The sequence below is a fragment of the Aulonocara stuartgranti genome (genome assembly GCF_965226115.1).
Source record: "Aulonocara stuartgranti genome assembly, chromosome: 20".
NCBI classification, from domain to species: Eukaryota; Metazoa; Chordata; class Actinopteri; order Cichliformes; family Cichlidae; genus Aulonocara; species Aulonocara stuartgranti.
In genome coordinates, this window is record NC_138956.1 from 33971349 (window position 1) to 33996433 (window position 25085).

General features: G+C 42.0%; 1 protein-coding gene across 2 annotated transcripts in view; it reads left to right on the top strand.

Moving 5' to 3' along the window:
• grm6a (glutamate receptor, metabotropic 6a) overlaps positions 1-21288 on the top strand; it is a 33381-nt gene extending 12093 nt beyond the window's left edge. Inside the window, exons 8-16 of one of the 2 annotated variants that reach the window (XM_082519426.1) lie at positions 2088-2227; positions 2323-2445; positions 2896-3160; positions 3256-3491; positions 3582-3743; positions 3849-3998; positions 7955-8095; positions 8182-8297; positions 12408-21288. In XM_082519426.1, coding sequence (XP_082375552.1) covers positions 2088-2227; positions 2323-2445; positions 2896-3160; positions 3256-3491; positions 3582-3743; positions 3849-3998; positions 7955-8095; positions 8182-8271 — 1307 coding nt within the window. In that variant the 3' untranslated portion in view covers positions 8272-8297; positions 12408-21288. Of the gene's footprint in view, positions 1-2087; positions 2228-2322; positions 2446-2895; positions 3161-3255; positions 3744-3848; positions 3999-7954; positions 8096-8181; positions 8298-12407 lie in introns of both variants that reach the window. The other variant, XM_082519425.1, reaches the window with a different exon arrangement.
• Positions 21289-25085: the final 3797 nt, after the last annotated feature.

Below are 25085 nucleotides of genomic sequence, written 5' to 3' on the forward strand. Positions count from 1 at the left end.
CTGGTAACACTGGGGAGGATAATATTATTACATTGAAATCTATGTAACTATGTAATAATAGGCAAGAAACTGGGGATAATAATGTTATAATAAATTAATGCCTTTGAAGCAAAACCAGTTTTTATAGGACAGTAATATATTTGTAACAATGTCATAACCTGCTACCAATAAAATGACAATATCTTTGCATAATGTGCAAATTTTTATAAAGTGACTCGTGAAGAGTCAAAATTTCACATTTATATCTAATTCCATGTTAATAGCCTATTAAAGTAAACCTCAAGAAGAATGATGATAACCTGGAAACACATGTGATCGTTTATTTATAATTCCCTAAACAATGCAAAACTTCATTGTTCATTCTTAATGTGGAATTAGACAGAAACAGGACCACCATGCATGTTTTCAGTTAATATCACACAATGTTAAACACATTATTTATAATGTTACTTTCAAACAAAAAATACTACTGCAGACATAAGGTAGGATTTATTCAACCATTATTACATGGTAATAATATCTTGAGCCACGGGGCTCAAGAGTTGGGAGTTCGCCTTGTAATCGGAAGGTTGCCGGTTCGAGCCCCGGCTTGCACAGTCTTGGTCGTTTTCTCCTTGGGCAAGACACTTCACCCGTTGCCTACTGGTGATGGTCAGAGGGCCCGGTGGCGCCAGTGTCCGGCAGCCTCGCCTCTGTCAGTGCGCCCCAGGGTGGCTGTGGCTACAATGTAGCTGCCATCACCAGTGTGTGAATGTGTGTGTGAATGGGTGGATGACTGGTTGTGTAAAGCGCTGGGGGGTCCTTAGGGACTAGTAAAGCACTATAAAAATACAGGCCATGCCATTTATCCTAATATGGTATGGAATCAACCAATATTATGCTCATACTATGAGGTTATTGCCACATGTCAAGATATAGAAAATTACCATTTTATTGCTGGCAGGTTATGATGTTGTTACCAAAACATCACTATACTACTACAAACTGGTATTGCATTACAGGCATTCGTTATTACCTGTTCTTACCCAGTTACATACATTTCAATCTGATATAAAACCACTAAACGGCTAAAACCACTGTTGACGCAAGATAAATATTTGGATATTACTTTGGCAATTTCCAGTAATTAAGAGGTAAAAATTTGTTTCCATACTATTACTGCCTTGTTTCAGCTTATTACCACACTGTCACCATGTTATTACCAAGTTGTAATGGAAATGACTCTACGAGGACAACACGTTCTGGATCAGCTGGAGTTCTCTATCTTCTGATCGCTGCGTGGTTCAGGTGTTGGTTTAATTTCCACAGCTGGTTTTTGTTTTTATTCAGAGTCACGGAGAGATAATAAGTTAATGCACTTTGCCTGTTTCCCCTGTGGACTCGGTCTTTCTGATGTACCGTGTGTGTGTGTGTGTGTGTTAATAATTAAAGGATGCAGCTGCTGAAAACTCTGAAGAAGCTTTCTGCTTAAAGGACTAGCGAGAGAGTTGTGAGAGTTGAGTGAATGTGCTGCAGTTACAGGCAGTAAAGGTAGTTCTGCTCTCTGTGATCTGCTGAACTATTCAGGATAAAATCAGATTTAATACAACCATGAATTTCTGATGTCTTGTCTGTATGCACAAATGCAAAAAGACCAGCAGGTTGGCTTGTGTTGGGATAGACCTCAAGAGCAGTTAAACCAAAGTTAAACCAACACAGAGCTTTGAAAGTCAGAGGTAATCCCAGCAGGAAGTCCAGCTCTGTCAAACTGATCCTTTAAATCCCTCCACCTGAAGCTTCAGTGTTCCCTTTGGGTTCATTAATATGTTGATTCATTCTGTCCTACTGTCAAACTGGATTATGTTCCTGCTATTTCTTTCAGCTCAGGTCCACGTCCATGTGAGAATGACCAACTTTTAGCTAAGTGTCCTAACTAGCTACACTCTGAGTTGTTGGGTCTTTAACTGTCTTGTCCAGCTTTCTATCAGCCAAATAATGTAGTTATTGTGCAGCTGGGTGTAGCTGCTGTTTCCCCTTAAAGTGGAGATGCCACATGTGGCCTCACGGAGATGAGCTGTTAAAGGTGACGTGGCCTGTCTGTCTCGCAGGAAGTGCTGGTACAAGCGTTTTGTTCAACGAGAACGGAGACGCTCCTGGACGCTACGACATCTTCCAGTTTCAGATGACCAATCACAGCCACCCTGGCTACCATGTCATCGGCCAGTGGACCAACAATTTGAGACTCAATGTAAGAAGAGTGAACATGAAAGTACTCCTGCTGGGTTTTAGTGTTCTGTCTTTCTTTGTGTGGCTGTATGCCTCTCTCTTTCTTCCTGTCTGTAGCTGGAGGAGATGCAGTGGTCAGGAGGGGATAGATCCGTTCCAGAGTCCATCTGCAGTTTTCCTTGTAAACCAGGAGAAAGGAAGAAGATGGTGAAGGGGGTTCCTTGCTGCTGGCACTGTGAGGTAAACGTGCAGCATGCATGCATCTTTTTATCTGAATTCTGAGAATTTATAATTAATTTGCTGTTTAGATCATCTTCGCTTTATCTGTGCACTATTATTAAAATTAGGAACATCCTGTCTTAGAGAAAGCCTGCAGTTGATGCAAGACGTTGCAGCAGAAACTAGAAATCAAAACTATTAGCTTCCTTTTATTGTCCCAACAAAATCTGACTACAGTTTAATATAACATCACTCTGCTGACATGCAAAGCCCTCAAGCACTAAGCTTCATCAGTTTTCTTCCTGTTAAAAAGATTTTTGTCCCTCACTGGCACCAAGTGTTGCACATTACAGATCACTGGATTCGAGTTTGTCTTCTAACCTGTCTTTTCTCTGATCGTTTGAATGTTGTGCTTCTAAAACCGATGACAGTCGTTCTTCAGTCTGAACAGTTTCTCTCCCCTGTCTGCAGCTGTGTGATGGGTATCAGTACCAGCTGGATGAGTTTAACTGTGAGACCTGTCCGTCAGACATGCGGCCGGTCCCCAACAGAACCGCCTGCCGTCCCACTCCCATCATCAAACTGGAGTGGAACTCTCCCTGGGCCCTAGTGCCTGCCTCTCTCGCTATGCTCGGTATCCTGGCGACCAGCGCTGTGGTTATCACCTTCATCCGCTTCAATGACACGCCCATTGTCAGGGCGTCAGGGAGGGAGCTCAGCTATGTACTGCTGACAGGTGTGTATCGGTAATTACATCATCAGCTGTGATGATGACGTCATCAGCTCTGAGGGTGCCATCACCTGTCCGCCCCTCTCTCTCACTCGCTGCAGGTATCTTCCTGATCTACCTGATCACCTTCCTGATGATTGCGGAGCCAGGTGTGGTAGTTTGTGCATTCCGGCGCCTCCTGCTGGGCCTCGGCATGGCCATCACCTACTCTGCCATGCTGACCAAAACCAACCGCATCTACCGCATCTTTGAACAGGGCAAGAGGTCGGTGACCCCGCCCAAATTCATCAGCCCCACATCCCAGCTGGTCATCACCTTCATCCTCATCTGTGTCCAGGTGAGTCCACAGGCGCCACATGGCTTCCTGTTTCCGCCTATAGCATCTCCTCACATGATTCCCACTTTTTGTTCTCTGTGTGCGCGGCAGGTCCTCGGTGTGTTTGTGTGGTTTGGCGTCGTCCCCCCTCACACCATTATCGATTATGACGAGCTCCGCCCTCCGAACCCTGACCTGGCCCGGGGGATCCTGAAGTGTGACATGTCTGACTTGTCAATCATCTGCTGCCTCAGCTACAGCATCGTTCTCATGGTAACACACTGACCTGTAGCAGATACGTCAATGACCATCTTATAGAGCACAGATTCATCGATGTTGCTAGGCAACCTTTATCAATCCTGCTTGTTTCGCTGTTAGGTAACGTGTACGGTGTACGCCGTGAAGAGTCGTGGCGTTCCAGAGACGTTCAACGAAGCAAAACCAATTGGCTTCACTATGTACACAACCTGCATCGTCTGGCTCGCATTCGTACCCATCTTCTTTGGTACCGCACAGTCCACCGAGAAGGTAAGAACCAGGCCAAACCGAGCCAAGCTAGGTCAAGCTGCAACCAGAATCGGGTATATTTAAGAAGGCACGTACAAAAACATAGATATAATCATGTGACCTGACTTACTGGTTTGCATAGAGCTGTTTTGTGGTGGAGTGCATTACATACACACATTTACACACAGTTAATGCTGAGTAACGTGACGTTCAGATGCTGGAGTTTCACTCACCAAAACTAGACTGCAGACTTTTTAGAGTTAATCACACCGCGTTATATTATCTGTTAGATAATGGCATTAAGAATACTCCACAAGACACCAACAGCACAAATACAGTGAAGTGACCCAGTTCACTGGCACATATTAGCTGAAGTTCAGCAGAGAGTCTGAGCAGATGTGCTTCTAAAATGCATAATGTATTAATAATATGTAGATCTTTGAATTACATAAAAATAAAGCCACCATACTGCTGTTACGGTGGGGGGAAATAACCTAAGGATTACAAAGGCGTTTATGTAGCAGGTTGTAACATGTTTATTTCTGATCTAATTTCCTGTTTGTAGAAGATGATTCACTTTTGGACGCAGCCTCAGGTGGACATTCAAAGAACTGCAGTCAACTTGGTCAGAGCGGGCGGTACCAGGCTGACTGTCTTGTCAGCATATTGTTTTCAGGGTTAATCGAACTTCTCTGTCATGTTTTGGTGCTGGTGCCTCTGTGACGGACTTATCAGACAAACGCATGTCCATGCAGGAAGCCTGTGCTTTGATTGGACAAATTAGTTTTATTTTTATGCACTAATTACCAAATATCAGTCTAACACACAGGGTTCAAAATGTGAACGGTATGGCTGACATCATATTGGCTTCATCTGTTATATACATCAATAGATCCTCAGTTTTTCTTGTGACAGACCGTCAGGGAGATTGAACCCAGCAGACACATAAAAAGTCTTTTGATGCTAATATAAAAAATGCATTTCTTTACTCTCATTAACAAATAACCTGAAATGGTGAACCTCATAGGATCTCGTTACTCTTTAAGGAGGAAACCAGGAGTCACTGTTGAATTCTGGTGAGCTGTGCTTGAACTCATTTCTGAACTCGTCCTTCCTGCATGTCCGCAATAGGACCTTCATCATCACGCTGAGGAAGGTCATGTGATATAATCGCGAGCTGTGCCTAAACGCTGGGCTTATTTATTTACAGCCACGGGGAAACAAATACGTCCTCACCTGCAGAGCGACGAGCTCCTGCTTTTGTTTCCTGTGAGGGGAAAATTAAAACTGTGAATTGACCCAGAAATGTGGTGAAAGCGGGTTTTAGTGTATGTGGTTTAGTCTGAGCTGAGGGAGGGACGAGTCTTTAATGCTGCAGATAAACCGGAGCAGAATTAGACACAAAGTGGAGGCATTTCCAGGCTGAGAGGGGAACAGCTGGATTATACAGATTATGGACAAACACAGGACGTAATTATAGAATAACTTTTTTAAACCAAAGTTACAAAGAGCTCCACCAAACAGATAAAAGAGACAATAAAAGACTAAAATAAGAGGAAGGAAAGAGCAGCGTCAGAAAGAAGCACGTCCAGCAGATTTATCTCAGAGCGGAGAGGAAACCACAGGGGAAGAAGAAAAGAGGCTTCTGGGAAGAAGAGATTTAACACGAGTGCAAACATAAAGATACAGAGCAGACCATCCTCGTGTGTTTTTGCTTCTGCTCTTTCCACTTTAATAGCTCGGATCCTGTAGCCTGAGGTCACCGCTTAGGCCAAACTTTCATGGTAACAGCACAGTTTGCAGTCCTGCTGAATGATTTGGTGACATGTTGTCTGCATGTTGTGTGAAGCTGTACAGCAGACCACAGCAGCCAGTCTGGCAGGTGTTTCATTAGACCTGCACTGAGCAGCCCTCCTTCCAGCTGAAAACCAACCAGAGCTGCCAGAAACAGCACAGAGGTGAAGCACGAGCCAGATTTCCTCCGTGTTGGAGTCAATCAGCTCACACGGGCTCCTGCCTGTCACCGTCAGCCTGAACGGAATAAGCTGCCGTCACCACGGAAACCGAGAAACGCTAAAACTACATTAAGTGCGATTGTTTGTTTGTTTGTTTGTGTAAAATCCAGGAAAGAGTGTGCGATATTGTGGAGGAGCAATCACTAAAATTAGAATTAAAATCCTTCCGCCTCCTCCTCTTTTGTTCCTCCTCTGCTCCTCCTGCCTCACTCTGATAACATTCAGTCCTCCTCGCTCCTCGTCTCTCCTCCTCCTGCCTCAGAGTCGAGGAGTGACGGATGCTGGATGGAGGAGAAAATAAAAGAAGCTGTTTTTATTGTCGTCTTTTTTTTTATCTGAGGCCGAGAGAACAAACACGCACACAGAGCTGCAGGAGGATTAACGGAGAGAGGGAGCGTGTGTGGTTTTACTCTGACTGTGGGGACATAAATCTGTTTACACACTGTGGCCACTCGCCTCTCTTCTGGAGACAAAAACAGGTTCCTGTAAATCACTGCGGTTCAGCAGTAAGACTTCGAGTGAAGGTCAGACCCCAGAAAGCGAATCCAGCTTAGTGTGATATCGTCTGAAGTGATGGAAACACAGCTGTGTGGTTGAGGGAATTAACATGTCTGCAGGAGTTCACACGCACTTAAATAAAGCAACGCGATGGAAACTTGCTGGCACTGTGTTTGTGGGTTCCTGTGCGTGCTGCAGTGTGTGTGCTGTATGTATTTTATGTCCTCACATGTCACACACAGCATTGTGCAAATGTCCTGAACTCTTCCTTTCTTTATTTTTTGCTTCCAAGTTATTTTTTTAAACTGGTCTTGAACCATCGCTCGTCAGGCTTTCTGAAGAGGTTTTTCTTTGGACATTCGCTGCTTTTTCTCTCATTTTCAGTCCAGTTTCTGTACCTCATCATTTTTTTATTCATTAAAGATCTTAATGTTGACCAATGAATCATTCAGGCATAAAAACTCTCTCTATGGAAGTGTAGTGTCTACACATAACAGACAATTTTGTTTTGTATATTTAGGCACTGCTACTAACACACAATGTACTCACATTTCTTTAGCCGAATCTAGGAAAAATGGCAGAGATAACAAAATTTGACTGGCATGAAATATTATTTATGCACCGACGAGGTGATTCACAACGAGGTTGTAGCTGAAAACGTGGCATATCTCAGCACCGTGAGCAGTTCTCTTTCAAATTTGAGGAAACTAAACAAGTAGAGGACAAAAGAAGAAGTGACAGGCGTATAGAAACATCTACAGCAGATGAACCTTCAGCTGATCTGTCTACTGTTCGCTGAAGCCTCAGTAAAAAGGGAGACAGGAAGAAGAAGCTGAGGTACCAAATTATTCCTGAAGACTACTTAAAGAAATTACAGAAAGCTGCCTTGGAGATTTCAGCATGTGTTGAAGAACAAAAGTATTCATAACAAACTTTTATTTTCCAGCTTGTCAGTCTTGTACAAATTCAGTTTTTGTCTTAGTTTCTGTGTTTCCATCTATGTTTCTACTTGTTTTGATAAATTTCCTGTTTCACGTGAAGCATAAACTGGTAAACTGCACAGCAACACCCAGTACTGTTTACACCTCCGTGTTGCAGTGTGTGTTTTTGCATATTTCACAGGTGCACCAGTAAAACATTCGAATAGCAAACTGGTCGTCCAGTTGTGACCTTTAAAAAAATGTCCCTTTAAGCCTGATTTGGTCACAAATTGATTGAAATTCTTCTTTTCAGGCTGTTACAAAGGCTTACTGAACTCCGGGCGTTCACCGATATCCCACTGAGCAATTTTCTGCTGATTGGAGTTCTAAAGAAAATCTGCCTCGACCATGAAAAGTTTAAAAAATCGTGACTGTTGGTGAATCTGCTGGACGTCAGGGTTGCTAGAAGTCAAAGTAATGAATTTGTACAGAGGTCACCTTTACGTGGACAAACGTTCTTCAGCATCAGCCTCTCTTTCCACAGATGTTCATCCAGACAGCCACTCTTACCGTCTCCATGTCTCTCAGTGCGTCCGTCTCTCTCGGGATGCTCTACATGCCCAAAGTTTACGTTATCGTTTTCCATCCCGAGCAAAACGTCCAGAAGAGGAAGAGAAGCTTCAAGGTCTGAGAGCATCTTCGTCTTCCTGTCGTTGTCGTTGCTTCCAAGTTGCTGTGTTGCCTCACAGTTGCTGTGTTGCTGTGTTGCAGGCTGTTGTCCAGGCTGCCACATTGTCTCAAAAATCTACAAGTGACAAACAGAATGGAGAGACAAGGATTGAACCTGACAGATCGCAGTAATGCTGCAGTAATACTACAAACTAAAGGTACTGAAACTACAAACTGTACACACTGACGATCGGCCTTTGTTTGAGATGAGTCTTAAATGTGGGATAATTAGAGCTCCCCTTTATTGCCATTGGTAAACTTTTCCAATATTTAGCTTCTTCCTGTCAGCACAGTTTGTTCGGCTTATGAGGCATCTCACAGTGCCCTCTGGTGGTGGTTCTTTTGCTAACGCAACAGTGTGGTTAACCTTCAGCAACTGCCCCTCTAACACCAGTGTTGGATGAGTGGATGAAGCTGTCCACAGAGGCTGAGCCTTTTTTCTTTACCAGGCTGTTAGGTCTCCTAACATGTGAGTTTATGATAATTCACTCATTTTTAGAGGCAGCTTCAAGTGGCCATTAAAGGAATTGCAGTTTTTTGCACTTCCGCCTTTGTCTGGTACTAGTAAGAGACGGGCAGGATGTGAGGAAACACAACCCTGAAGCTGAGATGACTCCAACACTCATGTGAATTTATCCTGCTGGTTTGCTGATAGTCCAAGACTCCTGCATGGATGGCAGGTGGAGGTTACATGTGTCTAATGAACAGAAGGCAGACGACTCCTGGCTCGTGGAAGCCACTGCAGATATTTTTGGAGCTTCTGATGAATATTTCAGCCGCTGGTTAAAGATTTATCTTGATGTTAACAGCTGAGGTTCTTTGTCCTCAGAAGCAAGGCACTAGCACTAACGGGTGGCGGTTCTATTCCCTGTGGAACAGGGCTTAGCGTAGCATCTTATTCCTCTTCTGTATTCTCTGCTGGCTGATGCGACTGCTACCTTTCTCCTCGGGGAAAAGCACCAGACTGTTAGCCACAGGGTGAACTTAAGAGAGCAGAGGAACACCATCTTTGCACGTCCAGTGGTTTCCAGTGTTGTGTTTGATCAGCTTTCAACTGTTACACAACTCTGATTATTGCTGATAAAGAGGTTCTGCTGCTTCTAATTTGGGGTTTCATGTTTTCAAATTTGAAACCCTAATCGATGGATACTCCACAGCTGAGCTCTCATTCACTTCAATACAAACTGCACGTTGTCCATGTACTCAGCTCCTAAAGTACATTTCTGAAGGCAGACCATAACGCAGACACAAAGCATTAATAGAAAGGGATGCCAACACAGAAGATGGGTGGGTGAAGTGGAGCAGGAAGGATAAAAAGTGATTTAAAAAATGTATTTTTCTGCACTTACAAGAAGTCATAATTACTGCATCTTCTAGGTTTTTTTTTTTTTATTTGCTTCAAACTTTGATATATAAGTTCAAGACATTAAGATTGAAGTTCTAGTCGGTTAAAACTGTTTTTATTATCCAAAATCTGCAGAAAAAAAATCAAGACTCATCAGACCAGGCAACGGTTTTGAGCCTTCTATTGTTCAATCAGTGGTCCCCAACCCGTCCGTGAGTCGCTTGGTACCGGGCCACGTGAAGCTCGGGGGGCAAATTTATGGTTTTCAGGGTTTTTATAGTTAACTCGGTTTCCCTGGGTCTTTTCCTGTGTTGTAAAATGGTAAATGGCCTGTATTTGTATAGCGCTTTAATAGTCCCTAAGGACCCCAAAGCGCTTTACACATCCAGTCACTCACCCATTCACACAGTGGTGATGGCAGCTACATTGTAGCCACAGCCACCCTGAGGCGCACTGACAGATTTGTAGTTGTGTCTTATTTTGAAAGAAATATTTACACATTACCATAGCAACCAGAGAGCACTAAGGGGCAGAGAGCAGGATGTTACTCTCAATGTTGTTGGTGCATTTCAGGTGGACACCATTAATAAAGTTACACAATTACACCGTGAATTCGTGTTTATTATTATATTTACAAAATACCACAGTTTGTCTCAGTCGTATCGTTTTATTTTGTTGTTTTTATCCGCGACACCTTAAAGGCTGTCTGACATTAAACGGGTCCGTGGCCCAAAAAAGGTTGGGGACCGCTGCCTCAGATCACCTATCTTCATTTTCAGGCACATAGATTCTTAAGATCAGGAACTGAATCTCTAACCAAAAATGTCAAAAGCTAAAATGACTTTACTTTTATGAAACAGGAAGTTGTGATGTTTTACAGTGTGCAAAGAGTGTGAAGTGTAAAGCCCATGTCAGTCAGGATTTATGTTTGTATCCTGCAATTGTCTCAAACCTGATTGGCTGATATCCAGTTTGTTCTTAATAAACAACAGCACGATGTTACACTCCCACCACCTGCCTGTAAATAGCAAATGTTGTAGCACTAAACTTTTAATAAATGCCCATGTTTGGGTTTTTTTCTAATTTTGGAATTTTTGTTGAATAAGAGATGTGGAGTAGGATCTTTTAACACTTCATTATGTGTCACTGGTAGATCGTGCTCAGCTGTTTGCAGGTCGGACAGAGAATCAGAGCAGGCTGGGTGTAACACCGAGCACATACCTGTGTGTCAGTTCAACAGCTAGGTTTGCTCTGCCCTTATAAGACATTCAATCTGGTAAAGTGGCGACATACTGTCAGTCAGATATGGGTCACTCTTCTGCTGGTGTTTTCTACAGCTTCAGTCAGAAACAACAGTGAGAGAGAGAGAGAAATGGACAGTGCATCAGCTACGTTTTCTTTAAATCATATTAATAGTTTCATTGTCATTTAGAAAATGCTTCACATTTGGAAATCCACAGATAAAAGCAAGTATCAGCACACTGCGTATAATAAACACCAGTGTGTGTGTGTGTGTGTGTGTGTGTGTGTGTGTGTGTGTGTGTGTGTGTGTGTGTGTGTGTGTGTGTGTGAGTGAGAAACATCACCAAGATTAAAGAGTGCAACTAAACCAAACTAAAACTACCTGGTTATTTATGACGAGGTTGAACTTTAAGATGTGTTTTCAGCCAAAACATCTACAGGAGGCTGTTGCACCACCTCAGTGCAGCCTGGTGGTTTTGTGTGGGTAGCTCCCGAAATGCACAAAACATTCGTCCTTTGGTCTCGTGTGGACCTTTCAGCACCAGTTACATCCTGTAAATCTGGAGTTTTACAGTAAATGCACTGGAAAGACTACATCAAACCAGCTTCTGGTTCTTGCAGTCTGGTCAGTTTGTAATAGATGTGAGACTGCAGAGAAAAGTGAACAATGGAAAACTAAAGATTACTGATGATTTTAGCTCCGCCAGCTAAAGGCATGCAGGTATCACTGGGTCCAAGTTCATGTCCTTGGAGGTTCATATATGGACCATGTGCTAGTCAGTGGTACCCTGACCGCTGTTAGGTACCAGGTTAAAATCCTCACATTACTGTCAGTCATATCCTGATGCACTGGGTCCTCAGTTCATCCTGGTCCAGGACAATGTCAAGGCCAGTGTGTGTAGACAGTTCCTGGATGATTAAGCTTCTGACAGGACAGACCTGCATCCAACTGAGAACCTCTGGGATGTTATGCATCCAAATAACACCACAAACTGTACACTGTACACTCACTAATCATCTATTGTTGACTTCTACAGAAAAATGAAGAGGTTGCATATTCAGATATGTTTAGTTGCCATCAGATTAATGAAACGAGCGCATGTCAGACATAAAACTTCTTTCACCTCATTGTCTGATCGACTCCTGCTTCTTTCTGTTCAGACGTGTGCATGAGATTCAGGCATCATACCATTAGAGGTTTGTGTGCCCACCTGCAGCAGACTTTCAGATCCACACTGCAGAAGACAACCCATCACTTTCAGCGTGGCTCGTTGCTCCGATAAATAAATACCAACGTCTGCTGACTGCTCAGAGTGCAGCACAGCAGCTGGCTGTCAGCCTCACCTGCCTTTAGTTCAAATCAATTTTATTTTCAGTCCCAAATCCAAAGTTATGTAACGCAGAGCCACTTTTTCATAGGAAGGTCAAGACCTTCGGTATTAGAGTGAAAAAGCCAGCCATTCTCCACTAAGCATCAGATTAGTGCCCCTGCTTTACATGAGCATTCAGGACGTGTTGTTTTTGGTGTTGGTGACGGAGGGTGGGCCGTCACATAGGCAGGCACTTTCACACAGTTAAAAATTAAATCAAAAAGGAAATGTGAATAATAATCAGGACTAATGGAAACGTGTCAGGTAACACAACTCAAGCACTCACTCGTTTTTTGCTTTTTTCCCCTTAGGTAGCTGTGGACCAATCCCCATGCAGAGCCTGATGACATCATCATGAAGATCACATGGTCACACACACACACACACACACACACACACACACACTCAGAACAACAGTACACTCAAGTGCATAATATTATGTCAAAATGAAACTATCTGCTGGAGCATCAGGGGTTCCTGTGGGTTCAGGCAGAAAATCTTCATCGCTCATCTGTGAAACTTAAATACGAACAGGAAATGTTACAGAGACGTGCGCTAATTGGCTCAAATGATTGGCTGAAGCATAACATTGGTCATTATGTTGACGATGCTCTGTTGTCACTAAAGAGATAATATCAGTGAGGACAAAAAGTCACAGTGGATCCTCTAACATCTCAGAGAGGTCATGCTGAAGCGCCTGTAGCCTCTCCCTTTGATTAAAGCCACACGGTGACCTTTCCACAGCTCTCAGATAACCAGGTAAACCTGAGAACTTCCTGTCTGAAAACAACCGACAACTTAACAATACAAACAGAAGATTTTTGTCTCATGAAAGTGAAAACCTGAATGGGTTAAACTGGTCCACAGCCCCGTTTGTGGCATATCCTGTGGTCAGTCTGATTGGCTCGGCTGTTCATCCCAAGGTTCACCCCCCCCCCCACCCCCCCCACCCCACCCCCTCGACTTTCAGATAAAGCAACACCGGGAGCCTCATTCATAACCATTACATACACACAAAACTAGTACGGCACAGGTAATATTTGTGATCTAAACTCTCATTTTGGAAACGAGGGAAAATGAAACAGAAATACGACACATTTTATTTCTCACTTTCATCATTCCAACTTATTCCTAAACACTGAAATCAGTCATTTTATCATCATTTTCTCCTGCATTAAACCTTTCAACTAAATCAACCAGCTTAAACTTCAAATCAAATTCTGTTTACCACGGTCACCATCACATTCACCAGCCCTGGAGTGCAGATGAGAGGCCCAGGCTGTGTGCTGTGACTCGGAAAAGGTAAACCTGAGGATTTCCTGCCAGGACTGTTTCTTTTTTTTTATTATTCCTTTTACACTAATTATATTTGGTGATATAGCTCTGTTCTGGGACACGTCCGCTCTTAAAAGCAAATATGTGTAAAGCCTAAAGGCAGAGAACTAAACAGAGCAGCCACCGGTGACAGTGATTGTTTAAGTCAGAAGTAGCATGAAATAGAGGTGTTGGGGTGGTGGTGGGTATCAAAGTGGCTTGCAGAGATTTTTCAAAAAAGGTGTGCCGAATGGCACGCACTGGAGTGAGCTGATATACTGGAGCTGCTGGCTGAGCTTGACTGAGTGGCAAACCAGAGCTAATGTTATGTCTACTTAGTGGAGTAGCTCAAATGAAATGCATTATGATGCCGGGATGTAGCAGCTGGATTCTGGAAAATCAGACTCAGTTTTTCCCCAATATTAACCTGTTAACCTGTCAGAAATTTTCTTCACCTCACACAAAAAAGACGATCACCGACTAACCAAGAAAACCAAGTCCCAGTTTTAGTGGATCACAAAACATTTAATAGTTGTGAGATTTTTTTTATTTCAAAAAGGAATTTTCATATTTTCTAGGAAATATTTAAAGATTTTTTTTGTTTAAACTTTGAAGAAATCCAATATCTCAAATTATCAGGACATTTCATTCTGTCCTGATAAGTAAATCATTAAATAACTTACTATTAAGACGGCATAATTACTGTGTATCTCTCAGTCTAGTTGGTTGCTGAAAAACCTGGCTGTTCAGAGTGATGTATAGACGCATATTAATGGAAAGTCGGCTGTAAGGTAAAGGTATGCCTGGAGAAAAGGCAACAGGGATGACCACAGCCTCGAAAAGATTTACGAGAAAAGTCAGTTCGAGAATATAAGAGCTTCACAAGGATTGGGCTAAGGCTGGTGTCAGCGTGTCAAGAATCACCACTGATGCATCGAGTCACTCCTGAACCAACGACAGCACCGTAAGCATCTTACCTGGTCAAAGGAGAAAAAGAGCTGGACTGTTGAGCAGTGGTCTGGTTTTAGAAGAAAGCACATTTTGTGAAAGTCCAATCCTAGGATGCTAGAGAAAGTCCCAGAGTCTGGAAGAAGAGGTGAATCCAAGGTGTTTGAAGTCCAGAGTGAAGTTTGGAGTGTCGTATCATCTACTGTTGGTGGTCACCCACTGTCAGGTGCCATTCGGTTCATCTGGACGCAGCATTTTCAACAGGAAGAACATTTCTTAACATTTCTTAAGTCATCCAAGTGAGTTCTTCAGTCTTCAGCTGACTGCAGGTTTCCCCAGCGCTATCAACAGACTCTTATGAAGACTCTAGAGCGGCTCTTCCTCAACTTCCTCCGACCACAGGTACAACATGCCCAGGACCCACTACAGTTTGCATACAAGGCGGGTGTCGGAGTGGAGGATGCCATCCTGTACCTCCTACACAGAGCCCACTCGCACCTGGATGAGGGAAAAGGCACGGTCAGGATCCTGTTTCTTGACTTTTCCAGTGCCTTTAATACCATCCGGCCCTGTATGCTTCAGGAAAAACTGAACAGGATGGAGGTGGACCCCTGCCTGGTGGCTTGGATCTCCGACTACCTCACCGACAGACCACAGTACGTCAGGCTGAATTACATCACGTCTGACACTGTGGTCAGCAGCACAGGAGCACCACAGGGAACTGTGCTGTCCCCTCTTCTCTTCACCCTGTACACCTCTGACTTCTGCTACAACTCTGAATTATGCCACATTCAGAAGTTTGCAGATGACACGGCCATCATGGGGTGTATCTGGGATGATCAGGAAGAGGAGTACAGAAGTCTGGTGAGGAACTTTGTCGCATGGAGTCACACAAACCACCTGCAACTCAACACCTCAAAGACTAAGGAACTGGTTGTGGACTTCGGGAGGTCCAGAGAAGGTCCACTGCCGGTTCAGATAGAGGGGGAGGAGGTGGAGGTGGTCAACAAGTACAAGTACCCCGGGCTGTGGGTGGACAATAAACTGGACTGGTCATGCAACACAGAGCACCTGTATAAAAAAGCCCAAAGCCGACTGTACTTCCTCAGGAGGCTGAGGTCTTTTAACATCTGCAGGAAGCTCCTGAGGATGTTTTACCAGTCGGTGGTTGCTGGAGTACTTTTCTATGCTGTGGTGTGCTGGGGGAGCAGCACAGCAAAGAAGGACTCATGCAGGCTGGAGAAACTGATCAGGAGGGCTAGCTCTGTGGTGGGCATGAAGCTGGACACTCTGGTGACAGTGGCAGAGAAAAGGACATTAAAGAAACTGATGGACATTATGAACAATGTTGGGCATCCTCTGCACACGGCCATAAACAACCAGAAGAGTCTGTTCAGTGACAGGTTGCTTCTCCCCAAGACAAGAACTAACAGACTTAAAAACTCCTTTGTCCCACACGCCATCAGACTGTTTAACTCCTCTCTGGAGGGGAGAGGGAGGGGAAACAGGAGGACAAAGGAGGGGGGAACAACTAAGCTGTAGTGCCTCTTCACCTCACTGTACAATACCTTGTGGGTGGCTGTAGCTCAGGTGGCAGAGCAGGTCAGCCACTAATCAGAAGGTCGGTGGTTCGATCCCAGGCTGCATCCTGGCTGCATGCCAAATATCCTTGGGCAAGATACTAACCCCATGTTTGCCTACTGGTGGTGGTCAGAGGGCCCGGTGGCGCCTGTGTCCGGCAGCCTCGCCTCTGTCAGTGCGCCCCAGGGCAGCTGTGGCTACAATGTAGCTGTCATCACCAGTGTGTGAATGTGTGTGTGAATGGGTGAATGACTGAATGTAGTGTAAAGCGCTTTGGGGTCCTACGGACTAGAAAAGCGCTATACAAATGCAGGCCATTTACCATTTGTGCAATACTTTTTGTAAATAGTCAACAGTGCAATAGACTCAATACTTGAAATGTGCAATTCACTTGTATTTTTATTTTTTATTCCTATTTATTCTATTTATCCCCTTTGTATATTTTATTTATATTTCCCAGAGGAACCCACCTGAGGGATTAATAAAGTTCTATCTTATCTTATCTTAACAGTACAGATTCAGTTGGGTGGCTGAAGCTCAGGAAGCAGAGCAGGTCACCTGCTCCAGTCTGCATCCTAAATATCCTTGGACAAGATAACAGCACATATTAACAATCATGAAACTGAGCTTGTAGATTGTTAAGCAACGGTACTAGTTTTGGTTGTAAGATGGTGAGATATGTACTCTGAGGCCCCCTCTCTGGTGCAGAGATGGTCTTCCCTTTTTCATGTAAACCGCCTCCTCGACTTCCTGCTCAAACTTGTGTTCCTTCCTGTCCAGGATGCACACATGCTCCTCTCTGAAAGAGTGGTTGCTTGCCTTCAGGTGTAAATAGACTACACAGTCCTGGCCTGATGACGTATCTCTTCCGTGTTGTGCCATTCCCTGAGTCAGCACTTGTTTGGTTTGCTCAGTTCAGAACCTGATCCATGCGCCGGATTACTTTCTGGCATGCAGCGTTTTCACGTTTGAAAGCCACAGAGACCTGATGTACTGTAAAATATGTCTCACCTGTTCCAATACTTCTGACTCATAATGGCTTACCGATGGTTTCTTTGGGTATCTTACTAGTTTTGACACATGACCAGCTGGGATAAGCACATTTGATCTGGGTCTCTTTGATTGGATGTTCTTCTGCTTCTCTGCCCACTTTGTCTGTGGGACTGGTGTTCGCTCTGTTTTGCAGAGTCCTGTGTAATGTGGTAATTTCACAGTCTGAAAATGCACAGCTGTAATTTTTATATCCTCTCTGGTGAACGTGATGTGTGTGTCCACCAAGTTAATAAGATCAGTGAACTGTGGCTCATCCTGAGATTTGATTTTCACCCAGGTGTCATCCGCATACCTGAACCATTAGCTCGGTGGTGTTTCAGGAATGATATCAGAGCCCTCTTCTTGACTTTCTCCATATGCAAGTTAGTCACAATAGGGTCAAGTGGAAAACCCACGGTGCATCAATGTGTCTGTCTGAAGTCCTGGCCTTTGTATATGAAATATGTAGCTTGAAGTAACAGCTCTCAAAAATCTGAAACCTCACATTCAGCCTTGGTTAAATAATGCCACCCAAGCACTCAGACGGGTGTGTAGGAGAGCTGAACAAAAATAAAGGATAGACTTCTGGTGTCTTTTCATGTTCTTAGAGAGTCTCTGTTAAATTATCAGAGGCGTTCCAGTAAAAACAAAGTGTTTGTCTGATATTGTTTCTCACAACTGTCACAGACGACCCTGTTTTATTCAGCATTATTAACTCTGTTGTTAATCCTCCTGGTTCCTCCTCTCATAGAGTCCAAAGCAGTAGATGAGAATTTGCTTTTGATGCCAGGATTGTAAGTATTCGGTCTCATATCATCCCTCCTGGCTTTGACCCATCGTTTCACACATCCTCTGTTGCTTTTGACCACTTTGAGTCTGTGTCTTTGCCCCTTAAAACCCACAAAATGTCTCCTGGACATTCATCTTGGCGACTGATGGATATTTTTGGCACTATAGCAAAGAGTTTACTCACTATTATCAATGGCCGTGGCATACTGTGGTGGAGTCTATTGTTTAAAAGCAAAACCTTGAGCCCACAGTTTTATCCAACTTCTGACTGATTTCTAAACTTCTTTCTAGTCTAAGGTCCTGGAGAAAGCTGTTTTCCTTCTCTCTATTCCTTTTTGTGTCAAAGCAGTGTTACTGAAGAGTTTCAGAATAAAAGGGGCTGGAATGGTTTAAATCTTGCTTTACCAAACAATTTTACAGCTTAGGCGTGCATCTTCCTTTCTTATGTGGAGCCACTCGAGTCCATTCTTGGTCCTTTTTTCATTTTTAGATGCTTTTAGATGCTCTGGCAGTTGACAGTATTTTTATTCTTTGGCTTTTAAACCGGACTGCGTTCCGATGACTTTTTATCCACGCTGTTTTACTTATCTTCTAATCTTTTTTAGATATACAGCACTTTTTACATCTGTTGTTTTCAAATGTGCTTATAAATAAGCTTGACTGGACAGAGACACTTGGTTGGTGTCGAGGGTGGGCTTGTCCTCTAATCTCTTATGAGCTGGTCCGGTAGCTGCAACACAAGTGAAGAAGATGTAACGGCCTCATAAGAGGCCATTGTTTCATCTGGTGTCGTCCAGCGTGATTCGAATGTTGCGTTTGGTGCTGCACACGAAGCAATTCAGTACCAAAGCCAGAAACTTGGAGATAGGTGACAGAAATGATCATATAAAGTTGGGGAAACCTGCAGTCAGCTGACATGAGTGATGAAACCTTTTTTCCCACAGACAATGCTGAATCCAGATGAACAAAATCAACTTTCTGAGATTTCCTTATCTGGATCATTGAGTCTACACCAAGACATCTACCAGGAGGTTTTGAAGTAATGTTTCCTTTCACTGAAAGCTTTATGGAGAAGCCAAATTCCTTTTCACCAGGACTTAGCACCACTCACAATGTTAAAACTGCTCCCAAATGATTTGCTGACCGTGTTATTATCATGTTATTATCATGCTTAATCATACAGCCAACTTGCCTGATCTGGATCCCACAGAGAATCTGTGGAGATTGTCAAGAGGAAGATGAGAAAAACCTGATCCACAGAAGGCTTCTGTCAAAGCAACCTGAGCTTCAGTAACATCCATACCTCCATGCCACGCTGCATTGATGCAGTAATTCATGGAGCCTCAAAAGAGTACTGTGTATACAATCAAAACATAATAAACTACACATTATTACATTATTATTATTATTATTAAAATATATTCTGCCCACAATTCTAATTTTAACCTTTGATTTTATATATTTCGGGTTTTTACTCAAAATAATTGCTTCATGTTTATTGAAGATGACAAATCTTTTTATTATTATTATTATTATTATTATATAATAGATACAGTTTTCAAAGGTTTCTGCATTTCCTTTTTAGATTGATCTTTGGAAATATCCTAATAATTTGAGATACTGGATTTCTGATTTTCATTAGCTGTAATGGTGTAATTAGCCATAAACACCAAAATGAAAACAAAAACCATCATTTTTAGTCAAAATATTCAAAAGTTATTTATTGAAATCACCACAAATTTATTTTTTTGTGATATTCAATGGTTTTTAGATGCACTAGTAGATTGTAGCAACACGTGATCCTGTTAGTTTTAATTTTGTTTTGTGGAAAATTACTGCAGTTAACACAACTGTCCTGTCAAATAAAAAAATAAATGATGTTCACGTGAGAATCCAGAGGTGAAGGTACTGTAGTTGCCATAGTTTCGGAAAGTTGTGGGTCATTTTCTCTGGTGTAAACGTACAAATACTGCAGATAAACTAATGCGCAATGATGGTTAAATGGACTAGTACTTAAATGGCACTTTTCTATTCTTTTCCTCCCTGACATGCGTGTAAACATGTTTTATGAATGAGGCTTCTGGACTCCTGTTCGCGTAGCATTTATTTTATGAAGAGGATTTAGTTTGATGGTGAAGTCACGCGAACCAGCATCAGTTTGATGTTGGCGCTCAGACTCAGATCGGTGTGCCAGATGTTGATGGTCAGAGGAGTTCGGGATGACTCACCTTGTAGGTGACCAGGATTTCTGCCCCGCTCACGCTCAGTAACGTTTATTCAATTCAGTTTTATTTATACAGCGCTAAATCCCAACAACAGTCGCCTCAAGGCACAAATTTTATCCAGCTGCTGCACAGACTTTATGTGTTTTAAACCAGCTACCATTTGAAGACACACAAAACATTTCTACAAATATATGCATCAGAACCTAGACACAACTGAAATAAGCCAATGACTGCTCAGAGTGGGCGTGGTCATAGACAGGAACCAATCACAGTGCTCAGTGTCCTGGATTAAGACCCAGAGAATCTTCTGCAGCTGCAGCTCCATCGTTGCTTTTAAACCTCCTCATTTATTCATCCATTCATGTCAAAGTGTTTCTTTTCCCATCTCATTCAGACAGGATTTAATATTTCAGACAGAGCAGGTGATGAAATATTAGTCTGATACTCAAACACCTGCAGCTGCTGGTCCAGGATCTGGTCTGGGTTCTGGAGCCATGAAGGGTTTTTTGTTTTTTTCTGAGGTTTCTAAATTCATATTTAGTTCTTAAAAATGGAGTTCACATCCAGATCAGCCCTCACGCACTGCAGGAAACATCACATACATACAGAGGATTCACAGATAAACGTGTGGGTGCTGAAATCAGTAAAAGAAGAAACAGAGCACGAGAAGGAGAGAGTGCAGGAGGAGGATTAAAAGCCTGCAGTGAAATCCTGTCTGAATGAGCTTTTATTCTGAAAGAAAAAGAAGACCAGCAGGATTTTCACAATAAATTTGTTGTCAGAGAGACAGAAAGCTGCAGGTCAGCAGCTGATTAATTCGACCCTCACTTTTCTGTTTGTCTGTGAGGACCCGTGATTTCATACTGTACTGCCAAAAGTACGTGGACGGCACCGGCTGGGTGTAGCCAAATATTTAGCATTTTGTTGCCTGTTAAAGAAGAATCTCCCAGTTTCCATCTGTGGTGTGCAAAGATGATGTGGTGATGTCATAATGAAGTGTTCATTATTTAGACGAGGTTAGTTTTTTTCCAGGTTAAATCAAATATTAATGACATGTCTTATTTTATAAAGACTGAAAGTTTTATCTTGAAATAAACACTTGTTTTACTTTATATTTATCATGTAATTAGACGACTTTTTGAGGATGAGATTACTGAAATATTTTAAGGTACTGCTGAAAGATTATTTTTGCGGTTTTAAAGTTCGTCTTGAGAAACGTCATCAGTCCTTTTGGGCGTTTGTGGTGATTTTACAGTTTAGTTCCACATAAATGTGTTTTTAAGGGATTTGTTGTGTTTGTGTTTTTAACACAAACAGCTGCATGTTACGCTGTCATGTGTGTACAGCTGTCCACATACTTTTGGCCATAAACTGTTTCTATATTTGCTGTGTTTATAAAGTTGATGTGATCGTCATTTCTGCACTGACAATAAAGGTTTCTGTTAAACTGATCAAGGATTTATTATTGTTATTATTATTATTTATTTTAATAAGCTTAAGAAAAATGATCATTTTTCTTTCTCTGAGGCGTCCACGAACTAAATTCTCAGACACATCAATGTTTCTAAATAGATATGGAAACAATACAACCACCTTCCACCACTTTAACCCAGTTAATTTGCAGTTTTTATTTCCTTTTATCAGAGGTAGCCTTCATCATATTCCCCAAATAATTTTTGCATATGACTTTCAACTTTTGGCGGAGCACAGAAAGCAAAAGATGGTGACCAGCTCACCAGCAGGCGACATCTTCATCAACATGTATCAGATTCCCCCTAAAGAGGGACATCTGCTCACCCTGAGCGGCACATGGGGGACTGAACAAAGCAGAAAGGGAACACATTCAGTGTAAAGAGCTGGTTTAGAGCAGAGTGCATTGGTTTTGGTGATCACGGGGCTCATGTGCAGCCCTGGGCCTGCCTACTGATGTATTACATGAAAAATGGCTGCACAGTAAGTTTAAACATTTCCCTTCAGGTTTATTTCTATAGTGCCAAATCGAAACAGCAGTTGCTTCAGGCTCTAAAACTCTACAATAATTGTATGGACAAAGTTTGCATCCAAAATTTTAATAACGCAGAAGAAGGAAGCATAACACAGAAATACTTAGCAAATATATTTGGACATTGACACGAGTTTATGTTTTTTTCACCTGTTTACTGAAGCATATTCCAATTCTAGTTATATAATGGACATGGACATAATGTGCAGACCCTCAGCTTTCATTTGAGGGTATACGAATATTTATGGACCTACCTGTAAATGACTGAAAGCTCAAATGATCATTTTGGAGGATTTCTGGTTATTTTTATAAATTATATACACTGCCAATTTCCAATATATGCATTCCCAGGACACTTTAAACTGTAAGGTAAAATAAATAGCAACGATCACAGAGATAAAAGCATGTGGAGAGAAAAAAACTCCCTTTTAAAAGGAAGAAGCTTCCATCAGAACGGACACCAAATATCTGCCTTAAAAGGTTGGAGTAACTGGAAAAGAGAAAAGATGAACACAAAGGCCCAAAGGGATGACAAACAGCAAAAGAATATATGAAAAACAACTCAGCAGGTTAGTGGAGCCATCAACCAAACATCAGGAATATGCAGGTCCAGTGTCAGAGATTCCTTTCTGTGGGAATTTATATTATTCCAGGAGAAAGGCACAGAGATAGAGCACAAACTGTTGAAGAGAGAAGACAGAAAGGCAACGGCATGCAAGAGCAGTACATAAATAAATTCAATGAGTGCGAAGGAAATTAGAGATGAAGAAAGCTCCTCCGGGCCTATAGCGACAGAACTAATGCATGCTTCAGGGTCACATTTAAAAATATAATACAGACTAAAAGCAACACAGCTGCTGCTGCCGGTGCTGAAGGAAACCTGCAAAAATGTGACTGTGAACATGTGAGTTAATATTAATAGGATCACTGGGGAGGTGAGGAAGCAAGCGTTGCATCCATTCATTAGGTGAATATTTGAAAATGTCTGGAAAAGTGAAACAGCTGCAATAACACAATCTCCACAGCTGCAGACTCCGAGGTAACGTCAGCCAATGAACTAAAATTCTTCTTTGTGCTTTGATTGTGCGATTAAAGTTTAGTTATTATGCTTTTTTTCTTATTCTCTGTCTTGTGTTACGATGATGGATGTTCACTTTAAACATGGCTGAAGTTTTAAATATTAAGTTTGGCCATAAAAACGATCCCTATGAGCCAAAACCTCCAACATTTTATTCAACAGCGGTGCCGGGTGGAGATCAGCTCCATTTCATTAAATGTATGAATTGTTTAATACAGTTTCAAAATGCAGTTCTGGTTGTGTTTAGAGGTCGTAGGAAGAGTGAATACACAAACAACAAGTAAATGATTTCAGGGTCTGCAGTTTAGGATCACATCCCTGTACAAACACTATGAAACACTCGGACTGCAGCTCAGCGCCGTCCCTGAGAATCTCTTTTTCACAGTGATGTTAATCAGTGAAAGGTGTTGAAAAACTCCTTAATAACTCTCACGAATGGCACACTGAGACCTTTTAATGCCATATTCCTGAGAACTTATTGCTTTCATATGAGCTGAACTGATATCTGGAACCTAACCTGCTTTCACTCAGGCCTCCATCCAGAGGCAGACATTTGAGAAGCCTCAAACTGAATCAAATCCTTTCTCAGACAGCAGATGAAGACAGCATGAATGTAGAACATTTCTAAGTAAAATAATAATAAAAATTATGGACAGTAGGTTTGTTTGTTTTTTGTAAGTCTCGCTTATGTTTAGGTGGATTTCTGTTGAGTTGCTGCCACCTGGAGGTGGACAACAGAACCTGCACAGATCGAAACTGGACAACAGTACATATTTGATTCTATTATGCGCAAATACATACCATTCATCTTACATTAGTGTTGAAAAGGATGATGATGGTGACCCTGAGAGGAAAGAGAAAAAATGCTGCAAAAGCTTTAAAAAAAATCAGGAAAGAAAATGGAAGTGTTTCTGGGACACTTGACTGAACAGCTGCAAAGAACTGCAGTGAGGCACGTTCAAAAGAAGCAGAGGGTTCATTAGTGTTGTGAGATCTAAGGATGTAAGGCAATGAGTGATTTAATCACATTATTCGTTTAATACTCTACACACATGTTTGTTACTGTTTACTGTTAGCGTGTCACTTCCCCCGGCGTTCAGTCAAGTTTTTGTTTCCCAAGAAACGCTTCTGTTTTCTTTCCTGATTTTTTTCCTCAGTTTTTTGTTGCTGTCTTTTTCTATTTCCTTTGTGTTTTGTGTGCTTTTGCAGCATTTTCCTATTTGCTGGTGTGTGTTTTTTTAAAAGTTGCAGTCCATTTGAACTCTCAGGGCCACCGTACAATAACAGTTGAGCAGTCTCCTGTGTGTGTAATGTCTGGTTTAAAAAAAAAACAAACTAAAATGACAACAGTGGAAACCAGCAGCTACATCCATCATTTATATACAGTCTATGAGAGTTTACGTGTTTCTCATTTTCTCATTTGCTATTTAAAAGTAAGTGCGGTTAGTCAATGGTCTTCCTAGGGGAAGACATTCTTTCAGTTACATAATCTGTAAAACCTTAGATCTTCCATGTCATGTTCATCCATTTATGACCACAGTATGCCCGTGTTCTGATACCAGGCTAACATACAATGTCACAAAGCTAAAATCATCTTAAACCGGTTTCTGGTTGTGGTAGAAAAGGACATTCACATCATGGACAATTGTGGAGAGCTGGGAGTGACAAAACTGATTAATTAAATAATGAATTAAATGTTTCATTAATTATTTAAAATTGGAATTAATTCATTAAATAAATATTTCAATAATTAATTAAATGGCCATTCATTTCATTTAAAACATTTAATTATTTATTTTCAGTTGTATTTAATTGATGACATTTTAATTAATGATATATTTAATTAATTATTGACACATTCAATTCATTTTTTAAATGATGTATTTATTTAATTCCTTTTGGCACTCCTGGGCCTCCACAGTACAATAATGTCAACATGGGCGGAAAGTTTCCAGCACCTTGATGAATCTGACAATTAGAGCAGTTCAGAGTTTACATGCATGTCTGTTTATTTCTTTAG